General features: G+C 41.0%; 1 protein-coding gene, 1 long non-coding RNA gene and 2 pseudogenes across 7 annotated transcripts in view; 3 read left to right on the top strand and 1 right to left on the bottom strand.

Moving 5' to 3' along the window:
* The window catches only part of Ddhd2 (DDHD domain containing 2), a 33,253-nt gene extending 11,965 nt beyond the window's left edge, over positions 1–21,288 (bottom strand). The window contains exons 1-10 of one of the 5 annotated variants that reach the window (XM_038327088.2): positions 21,152–21,288; positions 19,787–20,012; positions 18,937–19,127; positions 16,740–16,829; positions 15,618–15,738; positions 12,094–12,183; positions 9,698–9,833; positions 4,080–4,288; positions 3,769–3,836; positions 1,520–1,642 (exon numbers count right to left, since the gene is read on the bottom strand). In XM_038327088.2, coding sequence (XP_038183016.1) covers positions 1,520–1,642; positions 3,769–3,836; positions 4,080–4,288; positions 9,698–9,833; positions 12,094–12,183; positions 15,618–15,738; positions 16,740–16,829; positions 18,937–19,127; positions 19,787–20,006 — 1,248 coding nt within the window. In that variant the 5' untranslated portion in view covers positions 20,007–20,012; positions 21,152–21,288. Of the gene's footprint in view, positions 1–1,519; positions 1,643–3,768; positions 3,837–4,079; positions 4,289–9,697; positions 9,834–12,093; positions 12,184–15,617; positions 15,739–16,739; positions 16,830–18,936; positions 19,128–19,786; positions 20,013–21,071 lie in introns of all 5 variants that reach the window. The other 4 variants (XM_042054972.1, XM_038327085.2, XM_038327086.2 and 1 more) reach the window with 4 other exon arrangements.
* Positions 1,224–7,886, top strand: LOC119812429. Of its 2 annotated transcripts, XR_005285084.1 has the most exons (3): positions 1,224–1,820; positions 4,849–5,574; positions 7,017–7,886. It is a non-coding gene; the product is annotated as an uncharacterized LOC119812429 (long non-coding RNA). The 2 variants fall into 2 exon arrangements; XR_005285083.1 differs by lacking the exon at positions 1,224–1,820 and having other exon boundaries at positions 4,702–5,574.
* LOC119813797 lies at positions 8,785–8,885 on the top strand (annotated as a pseudogene).
* LOC119813810 lies at positions 14,161–14,233 on the top strand (annotated as a pseudogene).
* Positions 21,289–21,512: the final 224 nt, after the last annotated feature.

Raw genomic sequence — 21,512 nt, 5'->3', positions numbered from 1 at the left:
TTTTTCTTTTTTCTTTAATTTCTAGGCAAAATAAAATCAACTAAATGTGGTAGACTCTGAAAGGAGTCACTCTTGTTCTTGGTTCACACTGATCTGGCTCCCTAAAGGCATACCACACAAGTAACTGAGAAAGAAAGTCTTGTCTTAGCTATAAAATAACCTAAGAAGGGCTGGAGAGATGGCTCAGAGGTTAAGAGCACTGGCTGCTCTTCCAGAGGTCCTAAGTTCAATTCCAAGCAACCACATGGTGGCTCACAACCGTCTGTACTGAGATCTGGCACCCTCCTCTGGCGTGCAGGCATACATCGAGGCAGAATGTTGTATACATAATAAATAAATAAATCTTTAAAAAAAATAACCTAAGAATAGAAGTATTAGAAAAAACTACACTGTCAATATGATAGTAATTAATACTGTATAAAAAAGAACTAGGAGGGCTGGAGAGATGGCTCAGTGGTTAAGAGCGCTGCCTGCTCTTCCAAAGGTCCTGAGTTCAATTCCCAGCAACCACATGGTGGCTCACAACCATCTGTAGTAAGGTCTGGTGCCCTATTCTGGCCTTCAGGCATACACACAGACAGAATATTGCATACATAATAATAAAAAAAAGAACTAGGAAAGTTAGTATCTAACGACTTCATGATGTCATTTAGATGTCACTTTCTCAGGATTATATTCCTCCTGATGAACATAAGCTGTGAGAACACTTGGCCAACAAAGAAGTGTAACACAACTGGCTAACATCAAAATCTCAATGTAAGTGCCGCTCATTTTAGCGGGGAAGGGCTTCCTTCTCCTTTGCATTCTTACAGCACTGTGTATTTTTCCTTATTAGTCATTAACATAATTAAGTAATGTACCTTTCCTAAAAAACAACCAACACTGAAGTCAGTGACCAGGTCCATCTTACTAGCACCCTGCTGCCCCTGCCTGATCACAGTAGGCAGTTACTAAGTATCAGCTCAGTGAACAAATGTATTACAAACCAGAAGAAGCACGAGGAAACTGAGGAAAAGAAAACACCATGGTACAGATCTTTATCCGTAATAGAAAATAAGAGTTGGGACAGTTGGGCTGGAGAGATGGCTCAGTGGTTAAGAGCATTGCCTGTTCTTCCAGAGGTCCTGAGTTCAATTCCCAGCAACCACATGGTGGCTCACAACCATCTGTAATGGGGTCTGGTGCCCTCTTCTGGCCTGCAGGCATATACACAGACAAAATACTGTATACATAATAAATAAATAAATATTTAAAAAAAAAAAAAGAGTTGGGACAGTTACTGTTCATGCCAGGGTTATTAGCTCTTGACTCACACTCTCTAAGTTTAGCCTGCTTTAGATTATACTCTATTGCATGTGCATATCAACATGGCTCATTTGAACCTTGAGAAATGCTAAAGATTATCATTAGTGGTGAAATATTTTAAGTAAAAAGCTTCCAAAAGGCATGTTCTTGGTAAAGATGTTGAAAATAAAAACACTGAAAAGACTTGGTATAAAATTTAAAAGCCTTTGCTTACCAGAGCTTCTTTATCAACTTTCTCTTTCTCAAAGACAGTGAGGAACTCAGAGAGTTGAAGTTTCTTCAGTTCTTCTTCTAACGTTGGTACATCTCCTTGATCCTCAACAGTTCTAAATAAACCCTAAAAATTATATCATATAGCTTGTTATTCACAAAATTCATTTAGTTTTATTAATACTATTTTATAATTTGAAATGTATTATGTAAGATATTCACCATAATAAATCTTAACATTAACTACTTGGTTTTGTTTTTGAAACAAGATCTCACGAGGTCCAAGATGGTCTCAAACTTATTATGTAAGTAAAGATGATATTTATTTATTTATTTATTTATTGAACAGGGTTTTTCTGTGTAGCCTTGGCTGTCCTGAAATTCACTATGTAGACCAGGCTGGCCACAAACTCATAGAGACCCACCTGCCTCTCCCTCCCAGGTGTTGGGATTAAAGGTGTGTACCACCATGCCAAGCAAAAATGTATTTTTAAATTAATATTAGAATAATCTCCTTCATCATTAGCAAACCCTTACTGATCTCTTATTAAGAAAACATTTAAGAAATAAAACAGACCAGGCAGTGGTAGTATACACCTTTAATCCCAGCATTCAGGATGCAGAGGCAAGTGAACCTCTGTGAGTTTGAGGTTAGCCTGGCCTACAGAGCTAGTTCCAGGACAGCAGGAGAAGGGAGAAGGGGAAGAAGGGGAAGAAGAAGAGGAAGAGGAGGAGGAAGAAGAGGAGGAGGAGGAAGAAGAGGAGGAGGAGGAGGAAGAAGAGGAGGAGGAGGAAGAAGAAGAGGAGAAGGAGAAGAAGGAGGAGGAGGAGGAGGAGAAAGAGGAGGAAGAAGAGGAGGAGGAGGAGGAGGAAGAAGAAGAGGAGGAGGAGGAAGAAGAGAAGGAGAAGGAGGAGGAGGAAGAGGAGGAGGAGGAGGAGGAGGAGGAGGAGGAGGAGGAGGAGAAGAAGAAGAAGAAGAAGAAGAAGAAGAAGAAGAAGAAGAAGAAGAAGAAGAAGAAGAAGAAGAAGAAGAAGAAGAAGAAGAAGAAGAAGAAGAAGAAGAAGAAGAAGAAGAAGAAGAAGAAGAAAAGAAGAAGAAGAAAAAAAGTTGTTAGAGAGAAGGCTTAGTGGTTAGGAGCATTAGCTGTTCTTCCAGAAGACCTGGTTTCAATGCTAGCAATCACAAAGCAGCTCACAGCCATCATCTGTAGCTCCAGTTCCATGGGATCTGATGCCCTCTTCTGGACTTGGAGGACACCACAAGTGTGGTGCACAAACATACTTGTAGGCCATACCCTCATACACACAGAATTTTAAAATGGGGATGGTGAAGCTAGAAACATGACTCAGCAGATAACACTTGCTCTCTTGTAGAGGACCTGGTTTGGTTCCTAGCACACACACGGTTGCTTACAACCATCTGTAATTACAGTTCCATGGGATCTGATGCCCTCTTTTGACATTCAGGGGTAACAGGCACATACATAATATAAATACACACATGCAGACGAAACAGCTATATAGGGGCTGGAGAGATGACTCTTAACTCAGTGGTTAAGAGTACTTGTTCTTCCAGAGGACCTTAGTTCAGTTCCTGTCACCTACATGGTGGCTCACAACCATCAGTTCCAGGGGACCCTGCACCTTCTGATGCACATATAAACATGCAGGCAAAATACTCATATATAAAAATAAAAATTAAAAAAGCCACACATATAAAAAAATAAAAGACAAAAAAAGATATAAAATAGTCTAAGACAGAGCCCAAGGGTTCACAGTATACTTACACAAAAAGAAAAATAGAAGACAGTGTCTACTGAATACCAAATCACTACTACCATGATAAATGTTCACGGGAGACTTTGACTGATGAAGAGACAGGTTTCATCGTCATGTTTCCAGTTGGCTTCCAAACATGACTTCTGTAAGCCATCCAAGTCCCTCTCCACATCCTTACACACAATCTACAATGAACTCAATGGCTACAACTCTATCCATGTACTAGCTAGTAGTGCATATTTACAGAGACGGAAGACACCATACTGTTTTACAATATGGCAGTGATTTATAGAAGCAAAATACTGTCTTGCTTCTATCACCCAAGAATCACAATAGATAATTACCAAGCTGTTAAAATAAATATACATTTAACATTATGGCATAAGACTAAACTCGACTAAACACAAAGGTTGAAAATCTAAAAGTCCTTAGTATGAAATACTACAAGAGAACCTATCTAAACTTCTAAATTACCTTTTCACTGTCAATATCCCCAAAAGAATCTTTCTGATTTGTTAGGATATCAAACAATATAAGCGAACCTATAAGTAAAATAGAAGAAGGGACAATTTCTAAGACATTGGCTGTCTTTTATACAAAAAAAGTTAAAAGCCAATTACAAACGTAAGAAAACCAACAGAGACTCTTTCCAGTTTACCACCACCCTCCAGCCCCTTCTCAATTCTTCATCACAGATGTCTTGCAGTTCTCTGAATCTGTTACTGATTAAGACTCTGTTTCAGAATGTGAAAATCCTCTCTGGCTACAGGGAATTCATTTGTTACCTAAACTATGACCAGCAATGGATACACCCCCTTTGAAATCAGGGTTCCTCTGCAGAAAAAGTGTATATATTCGGTTCATTTCAGAAGCTACTGTGTCCACGATAGTCTGACAGTAGGTGGGGCTATTGTAAAAGAAGACGTCCAGAATTGTATCATTAGTGAAGTGTCTGAGGCGATTAATGCTGGGCAGGGTTATCCGTTGCAGATCTCTGAGGAAAAAAAAAAAAGATTATTTTGAGCAGAAAACCTAAATCCAGTACATTGCTACTTCTAAGCTATTATTTAGCTTACTCTTAAAGTTTAGAATCAAACATGCAACGTTATAAGAGATACCAGATGGAGAAAAACAGGGGCTTGAAAAAAACGTGTTTAGTGAAACAAAAAAGAAGCATCAAGTAGACAACCCAGGCTCTTCAGTACAGAGACTGGGGCTGGGGAGAGATGAAAAGAAAGGAAAAAGAAGAGAAATACAAAGGTAAGGTATAGAGACTAGAGACATGCTATTTTTGAGGCTGATGGATGTCTGTGAGTTTGAGGCCATCAGGGTCTATAGAGCAAGTTCCAGGACAGCCAAGGCTATGCAGAAAAACCCTGTCTTGAAGAAAACAAGACAAAGAACAAACAAAACAAACAAAAAAACCAAGAGGGGGGGTGGTCATATAAGTTCAGTGCACTAACTTTGTTTGGATCTCAGTTTAGAAAAATTCAAATTACAACCCATCACTTTGTAGCCCAGGACGCCCTTGAACCTGTTCTTCTTCTTCTTCAGCCTCTCCAGTAAAGGATTAGAGGTGTACACCGCCATCCTCAGCGTGGATTTCAATGTTAAATGTGTATATACATCTGTGTTTGTATACGTATATAAAATATTAGTCGGACACTGGAAATTGGAATTATTTCCCTATGAGAATGGCCTTTTACTCCTGAAATTGCCAAAAACATCACCAAGGATTTACCATGGGGTACCCGGGAGATGAGGGGGCTCAAACATCGACTGGGGGTTGCCAGGAGTTTGGAGTAGGTGGGGGAACCCCAGCTGTCCCTCCTCCTTCTAATGCCACAGAAAAGGGTCCTCTGGTCAGCTCCCATCCCTGTGCCCCAATATCCAGTTTTCCTCAGGAGGAGGTGGATTAGGGACTTGGGAAAGGAAAGGGCCCAGGATGGGAAAAGGTCACATTTCCCATGTATTCACAGTACTGTTCTTCCAGGGAGCAGAAATTGGGAAAGTTTGCTGAATCAGACTTCCCTCTTGCCCTGGACTTGGAAATCTGAATGTTAACTAGAAATGATACTTTTCTTTTTTCCTTTTTTGAGACAGGTCTAAGTAGCCATGATCATCCTGGAACTTGTTGTGCAGATCAGACTGGCTCAAACTCACACAGACCTTCTGTCTCTGCCACCTGAGTGCTCAGATTAAAGGCGTGTAATACCACAGCAGAAGAGGGTGTGAAGTCCCAAGACCTGGAGTTACAGGCAGTTGTGAGCTACCTACCGTGTAGGTGTTTGGACCAGAATTTGAGACCACTGCAAGAGTAGCACGTGTTCTTAACCACAGAGCCATATATTCAGATACTTTCCCCCCAAAACTGAGAACTGAACGTGAGGTCTTGAACTAAATCCCCAACCCCATTAGATACTATTTTCTTTACCATAATACAATTTATTTATGGTTATTACAGATTTAAAATTGAGTCTCCTTTTCAAAGAGTAGCCAGTGTATCAGTTAACCAACTATCATCTTTGAATAAGAAACCAAAAATAAAGGCAACATTTTAAAAAAGAAAATTATAGGTCAAAACAAATGATGATTCTTCCTTATTTCAAAAAATTAAACATCTAATGTGAAATAGAAAGGTTAATTACTTGATAAAAATAATGCACATCTATTTATTTATAGACAGGGTTTCTCTGTATTTTTACAGAGATCTGTAAAAATAATGCACATCTATTTATTTATTTATTTACTTACTTACTTATTCAAAGACAGGGTTTCTCTGTGTACAGAGATCTACCTGCCTGTCTCCTGACTGTTGGGATTAAAGGCAGGTATATAGCATCATGCCCAGCTAAGAATGCACATCGTACCTTAAAATACTGGAAGGCTCACAAAATCAACTAATCTGGGCTCATGGGCTCATAGGGGCTCGCAGAGACTGAACTGACAACCAGGAAGCTTGCATGAGACTGACCTAGGCATTCTGCATATATGTTACAGTTATGTAGCTTGATCCTCTTATGGGGCTCCTAACAGCAGGAACAAGGGCTGTCTCTGACTCTTTTACTGGCTTTTGAGACCCTACTTTTCATAATGGGTCACCCTGCCCAGCCTTAACACATGGGGAGGTGCTTAGTCGTACTGCAACTTAATATGCCATGCTTTACTGATACTCATAGGAGACCTGCCCTTTCCTGGATGACCACTAGTTCAGGCAGTCAACTCATGACATTAATTTTAACAATGGGATGGAAACATTATAGTTGAAACTAAATGCATGTACTTGTGTTGACAAATTTTAACTAGCTTCCAAAACCACAATCAACTCCAATCAACATTGGTTTTATAACATTAAGAACATTGTAAGACCTGGCATGCTGGTACACACACCTTTAATCCCAGCACTCCAAACAGAAGCAGTCAGACCTCTGGAAATTCAAGGCCAGCTTGATCTACATCAAGTTTAAGCCAGCTAGGCTACATAGTGAGACCCTGTCTCAAATTTTTTTTTTTTTTTTTAAAGAATGCTGCTTAAGCTAGGCATGGCAGGTATAACACTAGAAACAATGTTGCTGGCATGAATTTATCTTCACATTTATTATGGCAAGCCTGGTACTGGAAACCTAGTTAAAAGACCATGGCCTAGGAGTCATAGACATAGGAAGGAGCCTACTATGTTATTTTGTTACATGGATTAATGCTGACTTCACCTTTGGTAACAGGTGCTCTTCTGCAGTGGGCAGCGGTTCATTCAGAGATTTACAACTGGCCAAATGAAAGAATCGGTGACTGTTGGGTGCTCAACCCTACACGGGACTTCTATAGTAACCCCTCCAAAGCTCTGGGAACAATGCAGAAGAGAAGGCAGAAGATGATGCGAGAGCTAAAGGCAAGGGAGAGATGCTGGGAAGTGCTGTCTTCTGCACATATGGCTGCTGCACTCATGAACTCACTGCAGTCATGGTTACACAGGAAGTAAAAATAATAAATCCGCACAAGGCCAAGTCAACCAGATCAGTCAACATTCCATCAAGCAGCAGTAACTGGATGTAGTGAGTTACACACAAAAGACATGAAGGTGGGAGGAACCTGTTGGAGATTAACAGGACAGTGGAAGGGATGTATTGCAAGTAAATATCATCAAGATACTCTGAATACGTATATAAAATAGTCAAAGAATAGACAAAAGATCTTTTTCAAATGTGTGATGACGAGAACATAGCTCAGGATGCTTCCCTAGTAGCATGCACCAAGCACTGCATGACTGACCAGGTGTGGTGTGCCTGCAATCCTAGCACTGGAAGTTTGGGCAGGAGGATCAGGAATTCAAGAGTTTTTGAGCTAGTATCTCATGTAGACTAGACTGACCTTAAAGTTGCTATGTGCTAAAGACGACTTTGAACTCTTGCTCTTCCTACTTCCACTTCCACCACGCTAGGATTATAGGCATTTGCTACCTAACTAGGTCTCAGGAACATTTATTTGGTAATTAAATCTTTTTTGAGAATTTTGTGTATAAATGTAGTATATTTTGTAGAACATTTTGAATGGTACTGATTTATTGAATAAACTGTACATATTAAAAAAATATATATCAGGGTTTCTTGAACTTGTGATCCCTCTTCATCCAAAATATGCTTAAGTGAACCCAGGTATGTAGGTGTATAAAGTATATATCATATACTCAGAGACTCCAGGTATGTACATATATAAAATGAGTAAATATCATATATTCAGAGACCCTAGGTATGTAGATATAGAAGTATATATCAAACATTCACTGATAGTAAATAAAAATTCTTTTAAAATAAATCTTTGATAGGATCCAATTTTACCATTTATTAAAGATGAAAGCAAATTTGCATACTAGTATGATAGACATGCTTATTCATTTTTTATATGAAAAATGCCAGACTGGTGAGATGGCTTGGTAGTTAAGTGTTTAATGTTTAACTACACAAACCCCACGGTGGAAGGAGAAACTGCCTTCCAACATCTGTCCTCCTTGGACTAACACATGTACACTACAGAGAATGTGGCTGCATACAGACATGTACATGCTCGTGCACATGTGCACACACACATACACACATCTGTAATTATAAGTAAAGGATTTCTGGGGGGGGGTCATTTTGTTTTTTTCTTAAAAAAAACTGAGAGGTGGCTCAGCGGCTAAGAGCACCGCCTGAGGGTCCAGAGGTCCCGAGTTCGATTCCCGGCTGCGAAACGGCAGCTTTTGGAGATTTGTCCTGAGTCCCTGCGCCCTCTTGTGGCGTTCATGGGAAAAAAAAGGTCTCTCTACAGGATGGCCTGAAATTCACTATGTGGACCATGCTGGTCTTGCACTCAGTCTACCTGCCTCAGCCTCCTGAGTGCTATAATTAAAGGCACGTGTTATCACATAAGGGACAATTCTTTACTTTTAACTAGAGAAATCTAAAGGCAAAGAACCGACCATCACTTAATGATACATCTCTGAGAAATTATACAGTAGTTGCTTCTACAGCACATAAACTAGAATGAAACACAGAAGATTAGCATGCGCACTGTACGAAGATGACACGCAAATTCAGGAAGCATTCAATGTTTTTTTAACCACAAATTTGATTTGATGTATGCCAAGCAGGCCTTTATACACTGGTAAGTGGGGGAAGACATGCAGGCAAAATACTCATACATAATTAAAGAAATATAAAAGCTCCACATTGAAGCTGTACACGGTAGTACAGCACATGTCTGATGTCAATACTAGGACGCTAAGGAATCAGGATCAAGACTTCAGAATCAGCATGGGCTACATAGAAAACCCTATCCAAAAGAAAGGCTGTGTTGGGAGGAGCTAATCCTACATCATCCACGAATCAATGACCCTCAATGCTGGTGGGCTGGGAATGTGGCTTTGTAATAATAGAATTCTTGCCGGGAATGGGTAAACCCTATGGGTTGGTTCTCAAAAACTGCAAAACAGAAAGCAGAGAGAGAGAGGGGAGGGGGAGGGAGGCCTTGAGGACATGGCTTTTTTACAGGACTAAGAGGAGGCTGGTGTGGATCTGTTGGAGGAAAGGGCAAGAAAGAAAGAATACTAAGCTGATGTATAAAAAGATGCTGCTTTCAAGAGAAGCTTATTATTATTATTTGGTGTTTTGAGACAGGGTCTATGTATTCCTGACTATCCTGAAACTCACTATGCATACTAAGATGGCCTTGAACTCACAGAGACCCACTCACCTCCACCTGTCTTTGCTTCCTGAGTGCTGGGATTAAAAGCATATGCCACCACCACCAGGCTAAAAATTTATTTTTAGTACATAATCAGCCATAGCATAAATGTTCTTAAGCATAATGATGATCGGAAAATATTACAATCACAGTTAACAATTTAAGGGTCTAAGGGAATACTCACATATCTACCCCAGTAGAATGCAAAGGACTGTGCCAATTGACTGGAAGAAATTCTACTCTTCCAATCTGCTGGTTTTCTTGGGCTTTCTTGAAATGTGTCTGTAGCAGGTTCAAGGAAACACTTCGGAAATCATTAACTAGAAAAGAAAAGTAACTTCTGCATCAACAGTGAAGCAATACACAGACTCAGGATACAACAAAACATGCAGCAGCTGCTGCCTAATGACATCTGCTTGGAACATACACTGACTGCAGACTAGCTTAGGAAAAACTAAGACATTTAATGAGATGTTCATTTAATATAAAGTTTGGGTTTACCATATAAAATATTATAGCAAAAGAAAAACTACTGAATGGTGGTGGTGCACATCTTTCATCCCAGCACTAGGGAGGAAGAGGGAGGCAGAACTCTGTGAGTTCAAGACCAGTCTGATTTACAGAGTTCCAGAACAGGCTCCAAAGCTTAAAAAAAAAAAAAAAAAAAAATTGACATCAAAATTGTGTCAATAGAATGGTTTCACTTTTTAAATCACATGACTCCATGTCAAGAGTCTTAAAATCGTGATTTACTCTAGGTGACACTGTTTTCCTGTTTGTTTGCTTTTGCATGTGTGTTTGATAGAAGCAGCATCAGCTAGTTGGTCTAACAAAATGCTCAGTAAGTAATGGTGCTTGCCACCAGGCCTGAAGACTGTGCACCACCTGGTAGGAGAGAGCTTACTTCTCCTGACTTCTACAAATGTGCTGTGGCACATATATGCCCATATACAAAAACAAATAAGAAAATGTAATTTTTAAAGGTTTAAAAATTATTCTTAAAGTAAATAGTTGAAGGGCTCTCTCAGTGGTTAAAAGCACTGACTGCCCCTCCAGAGAACCTGGGGTCAATTCTCAGCAGCCACATGGCAACTCACAGCTGTCCGTAACTCCAGTTCCAGGGGACCTGACACCCTCAACCAGACATACATGCCAGCAAAACACCAATGAAAAAAAAAAGAGAAATAGTCGAGATTCACTAAGAAAGAAAAAAGCAGTAGGAAGTGATAGCTCACACCTTCAATGCCAGCACTCAGGGGGCAAAGACAGGTGGAACCCTTCAAGTTGACGACAGCTGGTCCTCATAATTAATTTCTAGCCTGCCAGAGCTACATAAGTGAGAGACTGTTTTTCTTTTTTGTTTATGGAAACAGGGTTTCTCTGTGTAGCCTGAGCTATCCTACAAACTTTCTCTGTAGACCAGGCTAGTCTCAAGCTCAGAGATCTGCCTGCCTCTGCCTCCTGAGTGCTAGGACTAAAGGCCTGCGTTACCACTCCTGGCTGGAGGGACTGTTAAAAAAACAAAAACAAAAACTAAACAAAAAATTCACAGACAGAAATAAGAAATAGGCTAGTGAACTGGCAAGACAACTACTCAAAAGTCAAATTTCCTGGTTTTTAAAAGCATCCATTAGCCAGTACTTTATATTTTTTTAAAAGAACATTTTTAGCTAGGTATAATGGTGTCCCAGCATTTGGGAGGCAGAGGTAAGTGAGTTCAAGGCCAGCCTGGTCTACAGAGAGAGTTCCAGGAAAGCCAGAGCTACATAGTGAGACCCTGTCTCAGTGAGACCGTCTCAAAACAAAAACAAAAATATTTTTATTTACTCATATGTGTGCTTTTTCTGCATGTATGTCTGTACCACATGCATGCATTGCCAGCAGAGGCCAGAAGTTGGCATCAGATCCCCTGGAACTGACAGTCATAGGGTGTGAGCCACCTTATGGATGTTGGAATTAAGGTTTGAAACTCAGGAAGACCAGCCAGTGAGTACTTTTAACTGTTGAGTCATCTCCTCAGCACTAATACTATAGACTTAAAAAAAAAGAAACACACACACACACACACTGCTGTTCAACACTCTTATCACATCAACCTGAACCTTGCAGATAATAATTCTAGTTTATCCAGAACCACTGCCAAGTAGAAGGGAACTCCCAAGTGGGGCAGACTTTAGATAACATCAAGCTTTGAAGACACTACCTTTCAAAATGGCTTAAAGCTAGAGGTTTGTCAAGAGGTTTGTCTTGGTATTAATTGCAGCAATAAATTTCTATTGTTTACTTAAACTCCCATTTTTACTGTTCTCTCTAAATTTGGCTATGAATAGGCTGGTTAAATCACAAACAACTCACAGTGATTAGAGGCATGTTCACTCATGGATTACTAGCTAAGAGTATTAAGTCTCTGGAAATTCCCAGTACTTAGGTCTCAACTGGGACGTTTCACTCCCTTGTCATCATCTTTAGCTCTACAAATCTTCTTATGGAGCTAAGACAACAGACCAAAAGACAATGCTTGATCCTGGCTCACAGGATACAGTTCTTAAGTGATCTACCGTACATGCTCTGCAAACCTACCACATTGAACAATGCTTCGAAAACGGAGATCACAAGCTGGTCCAATCCCATGGACTACAAAAACTAAGTGATCTATTTGTAAAGGCTCCCCTAGAAGTAAAATTAAAAAGAAAAATTAGATATAGGTTATATCAAAATTTAAAATAAGAGATAATTTAAAAACCACAAAACAGTCACATATTTAACTATCTAGTAATAGTACATTAATTTCCTAATTTTTTTCTTTATTTTTTGGTGAGGATCTCACTATATAGCTCTGGCTGGCCTGAAACTCACTATGTAGTTCAAGCTAGCCTTGAACTCACAGCAATCTACCTATCTGCCTCATAAATGCTGGGACTGTAAGTTTCTTTAAAATGTCCTTGAAGATTTTTTTTTTCAGGTTTTAAAACTATTTTGAAGTAACTGTAAGCTATAGAAAAAAATTCTAAGAAACCCCCATGCACTTTAAAAAAAAAAAAAAACAAATTTCTTTGCTTTAGTGTTTTGGTTTGACCTTGGGTCTGGCCCAAGCTGACCCTGAACTTGGCGTGGAGTTAAGACTAACTGGCAACTGATCCTCTTGCCTCCACCTCCCAAATCCTAGGACCATAGGAATAGGCCACCACCAAATTCCAGTTACAAATTCATAATCATATTAATTTTACTCTGCTTTCTTCTTGGGTGTATAGATACACATATATTTATTTTTCTGAATTATCTGGAAGTAAACTGACTTCATCACTAGGTTTCATGCTTCCTCAGAATGTACCTCTGTGTAACAGTACAGTGACCAAATCCACGTATCGATACATTCTTCTTATCTAATTGTTCTACTCTTGCCAATCATTCCAATAATATCTGTCATGGTTTTTTTTTCGAGACAGGGTTTCTCTGCAGCTTTTTTAGAGCCTGTCCTGGAACTAGCTCTTGTAGACCAGGCTGGCCTCGAACTCAGAGATCCGCCTGCCTCTGCCTCCCGAGTGCTGGGATTAAAGGCGTGCGCCACCACCGCCCGGCTCTGTCATGGTTTTAAAGGCTGAAATTTTAAGTGTATCTTCTTTGGGGAGGGAGGGTTGAGAAGGCATCTCTCTACATAGCTGTAGCTGTCCTGGAACTCACTATATAGACTAGGCTGGCTTTGAATTCAGAGATCTGCCTCCCTCTGCATCCTGAGTGTTGGGATTAAAGACGTGAGTTATTATGCCCTGAACCTTTTTAACTTTAATTTAATTTTCTTTTTTCTCTCTCTCTTGGTTATTCGAGATAGGGTTTCTCTGTGTAACAGCCCTAGCTGTCCTGGCACTAGCTTTGTGGGCCAGGTTGGCCTTGAACTTACAGAGATCTGCCTGCCTCTGCCTCCCAAGTGCTGGAATTAAAGGTATGCCCCACCACGGCCCAGCTAATTTGCTGTTTTTGAGAGAGTTGCTTTATAAACTGCAAGCTAGCCTGGCACTCCCTACGAAGCCCACAATGGGTCAAACCGGAGATCCTTCTGAATGCTGAGATTACACTATGTGCCATCTTTTAAATTACAATAATTCTAAGATTCTGTTCAAGAAACAATTTCTTCTGTAAGAGAAAAAGCACTATATAATCTAGCTAAATATGTTTAAAATTAACCATAAGTGACCATAGGTAGCTAGCAATAATCATTAAGTTTCTTCTGAAAAAGTTTCCCTTAACTGAAAATCAAGGACAGAAATTACCAAAAACAAATTTCTAGTTAATCAGGAGGAATGAAACTTCATAAAACTGAACTAAATCAGTTCCTTTTAAACAGTGGCTTCTTGAGGAGAAGTGACTTCTGCTGTCACAGTATGCACAGCGAAGATGATGTACATATGCCTGTGATCCAACATTGGGAAATGTACACTGCAGTAAACCAGCCGCAATTATACAGTGAGACCACACCTCAAAAAACAGTGTTCAGGCGATGGCAGTGCATGCCTTTAATCCTAGCACTCAGGAGGCAGAGGAAGGCTAATCTCTGCGAGTTCAGGGCCAGCCAATCTACAGAGAGAGTACCAGGACAGGTTCCAAAGCTACTGAGGAAAAACAAACAAATCCAAAAAGAACAAAAAGCCGGTATTCACTTCAGTAGCACATATGCTGAAACTGGATCAATACAGAGAAGATTAGCATGGCCCTTTGTAAGGATAGCCTGCGGGCTACCTTTCACCCAACTCAGTGGCTGCCCCTTAAGCAAGTGCTGTCCTAATCCACAACTGCAACTCTGCTGCTACCAGCAGCGGTTCACAGCTGGCTCTCTCAAAGTCACTGAACGGAACATTATCTAGATCTCTACTCCTCTGTAGAAATCAGGATTCAAAGGTTGAGGTGGGATTCTGCTAGCTGAGAGAGACTGAATCGCTACTAGCATACCTTCTTCTCCTTGCTAGCGTCTCCCAAAAAACCCATGAGACCTTCTCTCAGCTCCCACTTAAGAACACTTGCTACACCTGGTTCCTCCCTACCACTTCCCGTCAGCTAGTCGCTAAATTATTAAACACAGGTTAATTTCATTTAATAAAACAAATGTCATTTGCATTTTAAAAATTATATTTAATCAAACAAATGCATGTTTTTGCATTATAAAAAGCAGCAGGAAGAAATATAACACACCTTAAAATAATATTCCACAACAATAACCCACAAATTTGTGAAGCATTCTTTATTTCCGAGAAATAAATGGTTCAGAGACTAGGAACCAAAAGAAAAACAAACAAAAATCAAAACCCAGAGCTGAGGAGGTGGCTTGGTTGGGAAGAGTGCAAGAGCATGGAGACCTGAGTTTGAATCTCCAGCACCCATATAAAAATCAGTGCACAGCTGCCCACGCTTGCATCCCCACCACTGGAGAGTGCAGACAGTTCCCAGAGCTCACTGGTGGGCCAGTCTAGCCTAAACAGTGAGCTTCTGGTTCAGTGAGAGCCTGTCTCAGGGAATGAGGAGATCCACTAGCTTCTGCTGGAGCTGTGATGTGCACTAGTGCAGGGAAGCCCTAGGTTTGATCCCCAGTACAACATAAACTAGGAATAGTTGAGGCACACCTGCACTCTCAGCACAAGAGGGATGGATGCAGGAGTACCACAACTTTAAAGTTGTTCTTAGCTACAAAAGGAATTCGAGGGGCTGGAGAGATGGCTCAGCGGTTAAGAGCATTGCCTGCTCTTCCAAAGGTCCTGAGTTCAATTCCCAGCAACCACATGGTGGCTCACAACCATCTGTAATGAGATCTGGTGCCCTCTTCTGGCCTGCAGGCATCCACACAGACAGAATATTGTATACATAATAAACAAATATTTTTTAAAAAAAAGGAATTCGAGGCCAGCCCTAACCTACATGAGACCCTTTACCAAAAACAAGCCACTAAAACCCAAACAACTTAGATGAAATGATATTGCTCTTAATTTAGAATAAGGCCATATAATTAAAGACTATTTTTAAGTTTCAAAGTAATGTAACACTAAAGAATAAAAGGTCACAATTTAGACAATAAACGAACATATCAGAACATAAGAGAAAATAATGATTAACATTACCACAGTGAATATCAACAGGGATGTTCTCAACTCCTCTCTTTACTGATCTTGGTCGCCCTTGCTCTGTGGAGGTTGAACCCCATTCGTCAGACCCTGCAACTGGCTGGTAATGCACCATGAGCTTAAACAGAAAAGATACAGAGTAATGTAGTCTACATTAACTTATGATTTCATATATTTTGAATGACAGAAACACATCTTTCATATACCAAACCTCAACTGCAACTTTGAGATGTAACTCCTATAGACTAAGATGAGAACTCTGAAAATACATTTGACTAACAGGTATTTCAATAATATCCTATGCATGGGACAGGTGTGGTGGTGCATGCTTTTAATTCCAGCATTAGGGAGGTAGAAGCAAGAATTTCTGTGAGTTTGAGTCAGCTTGGTCTACATAGCTAGTATGACCTACATAATGAGTTCGAGGCCAACCAAGGCTCCATAGTAAGACACTGTCTTAAAAAAAAAAAAACCTATACATGAAAGACATGCTTACATAATGTAGATGGTTTTCTTAATCTATAGTGGCATAATTTTCCCTAAAAAAATTATTTAGGGTTGGGAAAATGGCTCATTGGGCAAAGCACTCACTGTTATCATAGTGTAGGACCTGAGTTAAAACCACTAGAGACCATGAATGATGGACACAATAGCACAGCATCTTAATACCAATGCTCTTGAACTGGGGGCAGAGCACAGGTTCTGGGAAAAAAGAAGCCTTAAAGGTTTGTGGACTAGCTAACAGTTAACAATGAAGAACTCTGTCTCCAGGTAGAACAAGACTGACATCACATCTGTCCTCTGACTTCAACATGCACATTGCTGTATGTGCACACCCACATTCACACATACATCATACACAAATCATACACACACAGGCACACACACACATATATATTAATGGATACACCATACATGTATAAAATAAAATTCTTATGTAAAACCTGAATGGAGTAAATAATGACTATAAGTATTAAGAACTTTTGAAACAGTGAATTTAATATCAACTATGCCAAAGGTTATCCTATGTGGCGTCCACAGAACAAAAGATAATGGTTTTGCTTAGTAATATCTTAACCTTTGATTTTATTCTCAGTAACATGCTTTTATTCACTTTACCTTTGGGTTGTGTAATACAATAATTTCTCTGTTTGGAGATTCGAGTTTCTTTTTCCATTCATCCAAAGTTACAGCAACCATGTATGTTTCCTTAAAATAAAATTTTATAATATAAATAAAATATTATACTTCCTAAGTACTTTTTGTTAAACCTGAACTTATTAATGAATTCCAACAAGAAAATCATTCTACAACTTAACCAATTCATTTTAAAATTCTTGGTAGTGTAATCCAGGCCTTGCATATGTTAGACAAGCACTCTACCATTGACCTATATTCCCCAGCTCATTAACATTTTTAATTTTTTTAAACAATTTTTTATTTATTTTTATTTTATGTGCGTTGGTGTTGTACCTGCATGTCTGTCCATGTGAGGAGGCCAGGTCCCCTACAACTAGAGTCACAGACAGTTGTGAGCTGCGATGTGGGTGCTGAGAACTGAACCTGGGTCCTCTGAAAGCAGCCAGTGCTCTTAACCACTGATCCATCTCTCCAGCCCCCTCATTTGATATTCTTTTACAATGACCAGCAGCCAAGTGTGGACACTATACCTGTAATCCCAGCATTTGGAAGGCTAAAACATGAAGATTACTGTGAATTTGAGGTCAGCCAGAGAAACACAACAAGACCTTGTCTCACAAAGATGCAGTGTCTCAAAAAGAGTGCTTGCCTAGCATATAAAAAGCCCATATTCTATCCCCAGCAAAGCATAAAACAAAGCATAGTGATGGATTCCAAAAATCTAAGGTGGGGGGCTGGAGAGATGGCTCAGAGGTTAAAAGCATTGCCTGCTCTTCCAAAGGTCCTGAGTTCAACTCCCAGCAACCACATGGTGGCTCACAACCATCTGTAATGGGGTCTGGTGCCCTCTTCTGGCCTGCAGGCATACACACAGACAGAATATTGTACACATAATAAATAAATATTTAAAAAAAATCCAAGGTGGTAGGAAAGCAGAATATCAGAAATTGAAGCCATCTTCAGATACCTATCAAGTTTAGGGCCAGTCTGGGGTATGTGAGACTCTGTCTCAAGAAACAAAACAAAACAAAAACTCCTGTCTCAAGCAAAAAACAAATAACAGATTAAAAAAAACTACTTTGAATTCTATCACTATTCATATTGACACACATGTCAATAACATTCTGTTTCGAGTTCAAGAAAACCAACATTATTTCTCAGAGCAAGAAAAATACACTAAAGAAAGACACAGTGGTTAAGAGCACTTGCTGCTTTTGTAAAGGACCTGCATTCAATTCCCAGCCCCACACGGCAGCTTACAACCATCTATAACTCTAGTTCCAGAGGATACAACTCCTTCTTCTGGCCTCTCTGGGCACTGGACACATATGGTAGCCTTACACACCGGCAAAACACTCATTAAAATAAAAAACTTTAAAAATGGTTAGGTGTCATGGTACACGCCTTTAGTCCCAGCACTCGGAAGGCAGAGGAAGACAGATCTGAGTTTGAGGCCATCTTAGTTACACAGCAAGTTCTAGAACACCCAGGAACTACATAAAGAAATCTTGCTTCAAAAAATTAAATAATTAAAAAATAAAGATAAAAAGATTGCACCAGGTGGTGTGTGGCACACAACTTTAAATTCCAGCACACGAGAGGCAGAGGCAGGTGGATCTCTGTGAGTTCGAGGCCAGCCTGGACTACAGAGCAAGTTCTAGGACAGGCTCCAGAGCTACAAAAAAACCCTGTCTCAAAAATCAAAAGATTGGTTTTGGTCATATTGTAAATGTTAACAATAATTACCATTAGGGAAACATTTACATTCACTTAAGAGGTATAATACAATTTTTTTTTATTTTTTTTCTTTAGTTTTTCAAGACAGGGTTTCTCTGTTTAGTCCTGGCTTTTCTGGAACTCACTCTGTAGACGGACCAGTGTGGCCTTGAACTCACAGAGATCCACCTGCTCTCTGCCTCCTTAGTGCTAGGATTAAAGGCACACACTACCAGCACCCAGCTGGTATAATACAATTTCTATAAAATTTAAAATCTAAAATTAAAACTTTACCGTGAAACTAACTTGCAAAGAGAAATTACATAAAGTATGCTCTAAAAGCAGGCACATTTTTCCTGGAAGTATACAAAATATGTTAGAATTAAAACGAAACAACAAGAAGTAAATGACAGAAGAAAACATGAAGAAAATGGTAAGTAAACCAGAAGCAGACGAATACCTCCAAAACTTGGCTGAAGCTCTCTGAGTAGGGAACGTACTTATTGTCTTTGTCTCCCTTGTAAAACCAAGTACATCGTCTCACTTCTGATGGCGGTTCGTCCCAGTACACAGCATACCGCATCCTTTCCCCCAGGTGAACGTCATATCTGCCCCCATCCGTGGGAACAACTCTCTCATCACAATCTTTCCCTAGCAAGAGTCGCAAAAGAGAAAGGAAGTGCAGTATGCCACAGTAACTCTCTCAAAATAAAACCCTAAGTTACACTCTTAGTTCCACATGAAACGTAAAGTTTCTACTTGGTGACATATTAAAGCAAATGGAATTTAGTTCATACCTTTCTCATGAACTACTTTTATTAGAAATGTCAAAAAACCAATCATAAAAAACCCAATCATATTTTAAAGAAAAAATACTACCTGAACAGTTTTTCTTTTTCTTAGACAATTAATGCCTCTTACACACCCACCTACACAACACACACACACATTCATACAGATACACACATACACATACAGATTTTTCTGAAGTTTGTGCTTGAGAGATAAAAGGGTAAATTAATGACAACCATAATGCTATACCATAAACAACACTATTCCTGTCCCATGAGAAGAGAACAAATGACATGTTAGTTCATTCTGCAGTGTGACACCTGACTCCAGACACACACGTTCCAAGTAAAAACTCAAACACAAGCTAGAATGCAGAAAATATTGGATAATATGCAGAAATTTAGCGTAGTTTTCAAAGAACAAAAAATGCAAAGCTCCTAAAATGTAACTTTAATAGCGATGGCAGTAAGGATCATTACATTTTAGTTTTGAGAGATTAGAGGCCATTTTCTTCTTACCAGAGCCATGAGCCTCTTCGAGCTGTTGGGAGTCGTCAGAGTTGAAAGGGATCCATAGCTCCTTAGAATCTATTATCTTACAATAAAACCAATGTGAGGAGACAGGTTCGTACAGGCTGCCAACATCCATGTCGATCAGCTCAAAGGAACTAGAGGAGTTTGACGAAGGGGATGGATCTGCCTGAGACAGCTGCTCCTGGTGGGATTCCACTGATGACATTTCGCTCTAGAACACAAAATAAAATATCAGAATTATTTTGCCTCTATTAACACTAAATTTTCACGCGTCCCCCCCTCCCTGTCCCATCCCGTCCCGTGTCCCCTCCCAACCCCCACCCCCGCCGCCACTCAGACAAAATGATCATCTTTTGGAAGCCATTCTTGAAAACAAACAACAAATTATAAAAGTTACATAACTTAAAATGTAAAATTATTTGGAGAAGGGAAACAGTGTTCAGCTTCACCCTTCTGCTCTGAGCTCCCAATTCTTAGAAAACTAAAACGTATGGTCAGATAATGAGCTCTAACAAACACAGAAATTTCAAGAAACACACGGTCAAAACTAATTGCAACAAGATATTTCACCATAATCTTCAACCTAAACGTAGCACCAAAGGCTGAAAATCTACTGCTTCCAAGTATGGCGGCATACAGTGTGTCATATACTCATAACAGGTAGCTTAAAACCTCTGACACATGACGATTACACATTTATATAACTATTCGATTCTTAAAAATACGAAACACACAAGTAGTCACTTAAGAATCATTTTTGGCTGATCCTGCAAGTGTTCTTCAATAGGCACTGTGGTACATTTAACGCCCAAACAGGAACTCTGCCTGCAGCCACAGTTGCTCACCAGCCCACGGAGACTGGGCGCCCAAGTTTCGGGTGCAAAGTAACAGGTGACCTCAACAGCCCCCTCCACGGAGAATGACAGACGAGTTTGCACCGCTGCAACTCAAACGCCAGGCGAACTAGCACCGCAGACATCGATGCTGAACCCAAAGCCCTGCGTGGAAATGCATGAACAGCATCCCTGCCCCCGCGGGGCATGGTCGACCGCAAAGCCGAGCGCGGGGACAAACGCTCCCCGGGCCTCCCCGTTATCCCCGAGAGCCTCGGCCTGCCCTCACTTCCGACAGACTCCTGCCGCCAGCTCCAGGCCCCCACGTCCCGGCCGGGCGCAGCCGAGCCGCCCACAGATGCCGTGGGGTCCAGAGGACACCGGAGCCCACCCCCGCCCCCACCCGGCCCGCTGCGGCCCGGGTGCCCCGCGCCGACCTGGACTCGCCTGGCAGTGCCGCCGCTCGCGCTCTCGGCCCTAGCCCAGGGAGCCGGGGCATGTCCCCGCCGCAGCCTACCTCCCGACCCGGGCGGAGCGAGCGGGCGGAGCCTGCGGCCGCGCCCCAATCCCGCAGCGCGGGCTCCGCCGAGGCGCTCCCGCAGCGGCGACTGGCGTGCCTTGACAGAGGCGGTTCTCCCGATGAGGACCTGAGGCACCGGAGGACCAGCCGAAGTGTCGCGAGAGGTGCGGGGCTCGCGCGAGATGTAGCGCCTCCTGCGGGCAGGCGTCGGGCGCCGGGCACGCGCCGGGCACGCGCTGGCGGTGTGGGGTTCGTGCGGGATGGCCCGGGAGCGGCGGCGCTGAGGGAGGAGCTGCTGACGTGACCCTTCTGGACCCACGGGAGCTGCTCGGAGCTTCCCGGAGGGAACTGGGGCATC

This window comes from Arvicola amphibius, chromosome 4 (genome assembly GCF_903992535.2).
Source record: "Arvicola amphibius chromosome 4, mArvAmp1.2, whole genome shotgun sequence".
NCBI lineage: Eukaryota > Metazoa > Chordata > Mammalia > Rodentia > Cricetidae > Arvicola > Arvicola amphibius.
The sequence above is the reverse complement of the archived record's forward strand: the minus strand, read 5'-3'. Positions and strand labels throughout refer to the sequence as shown.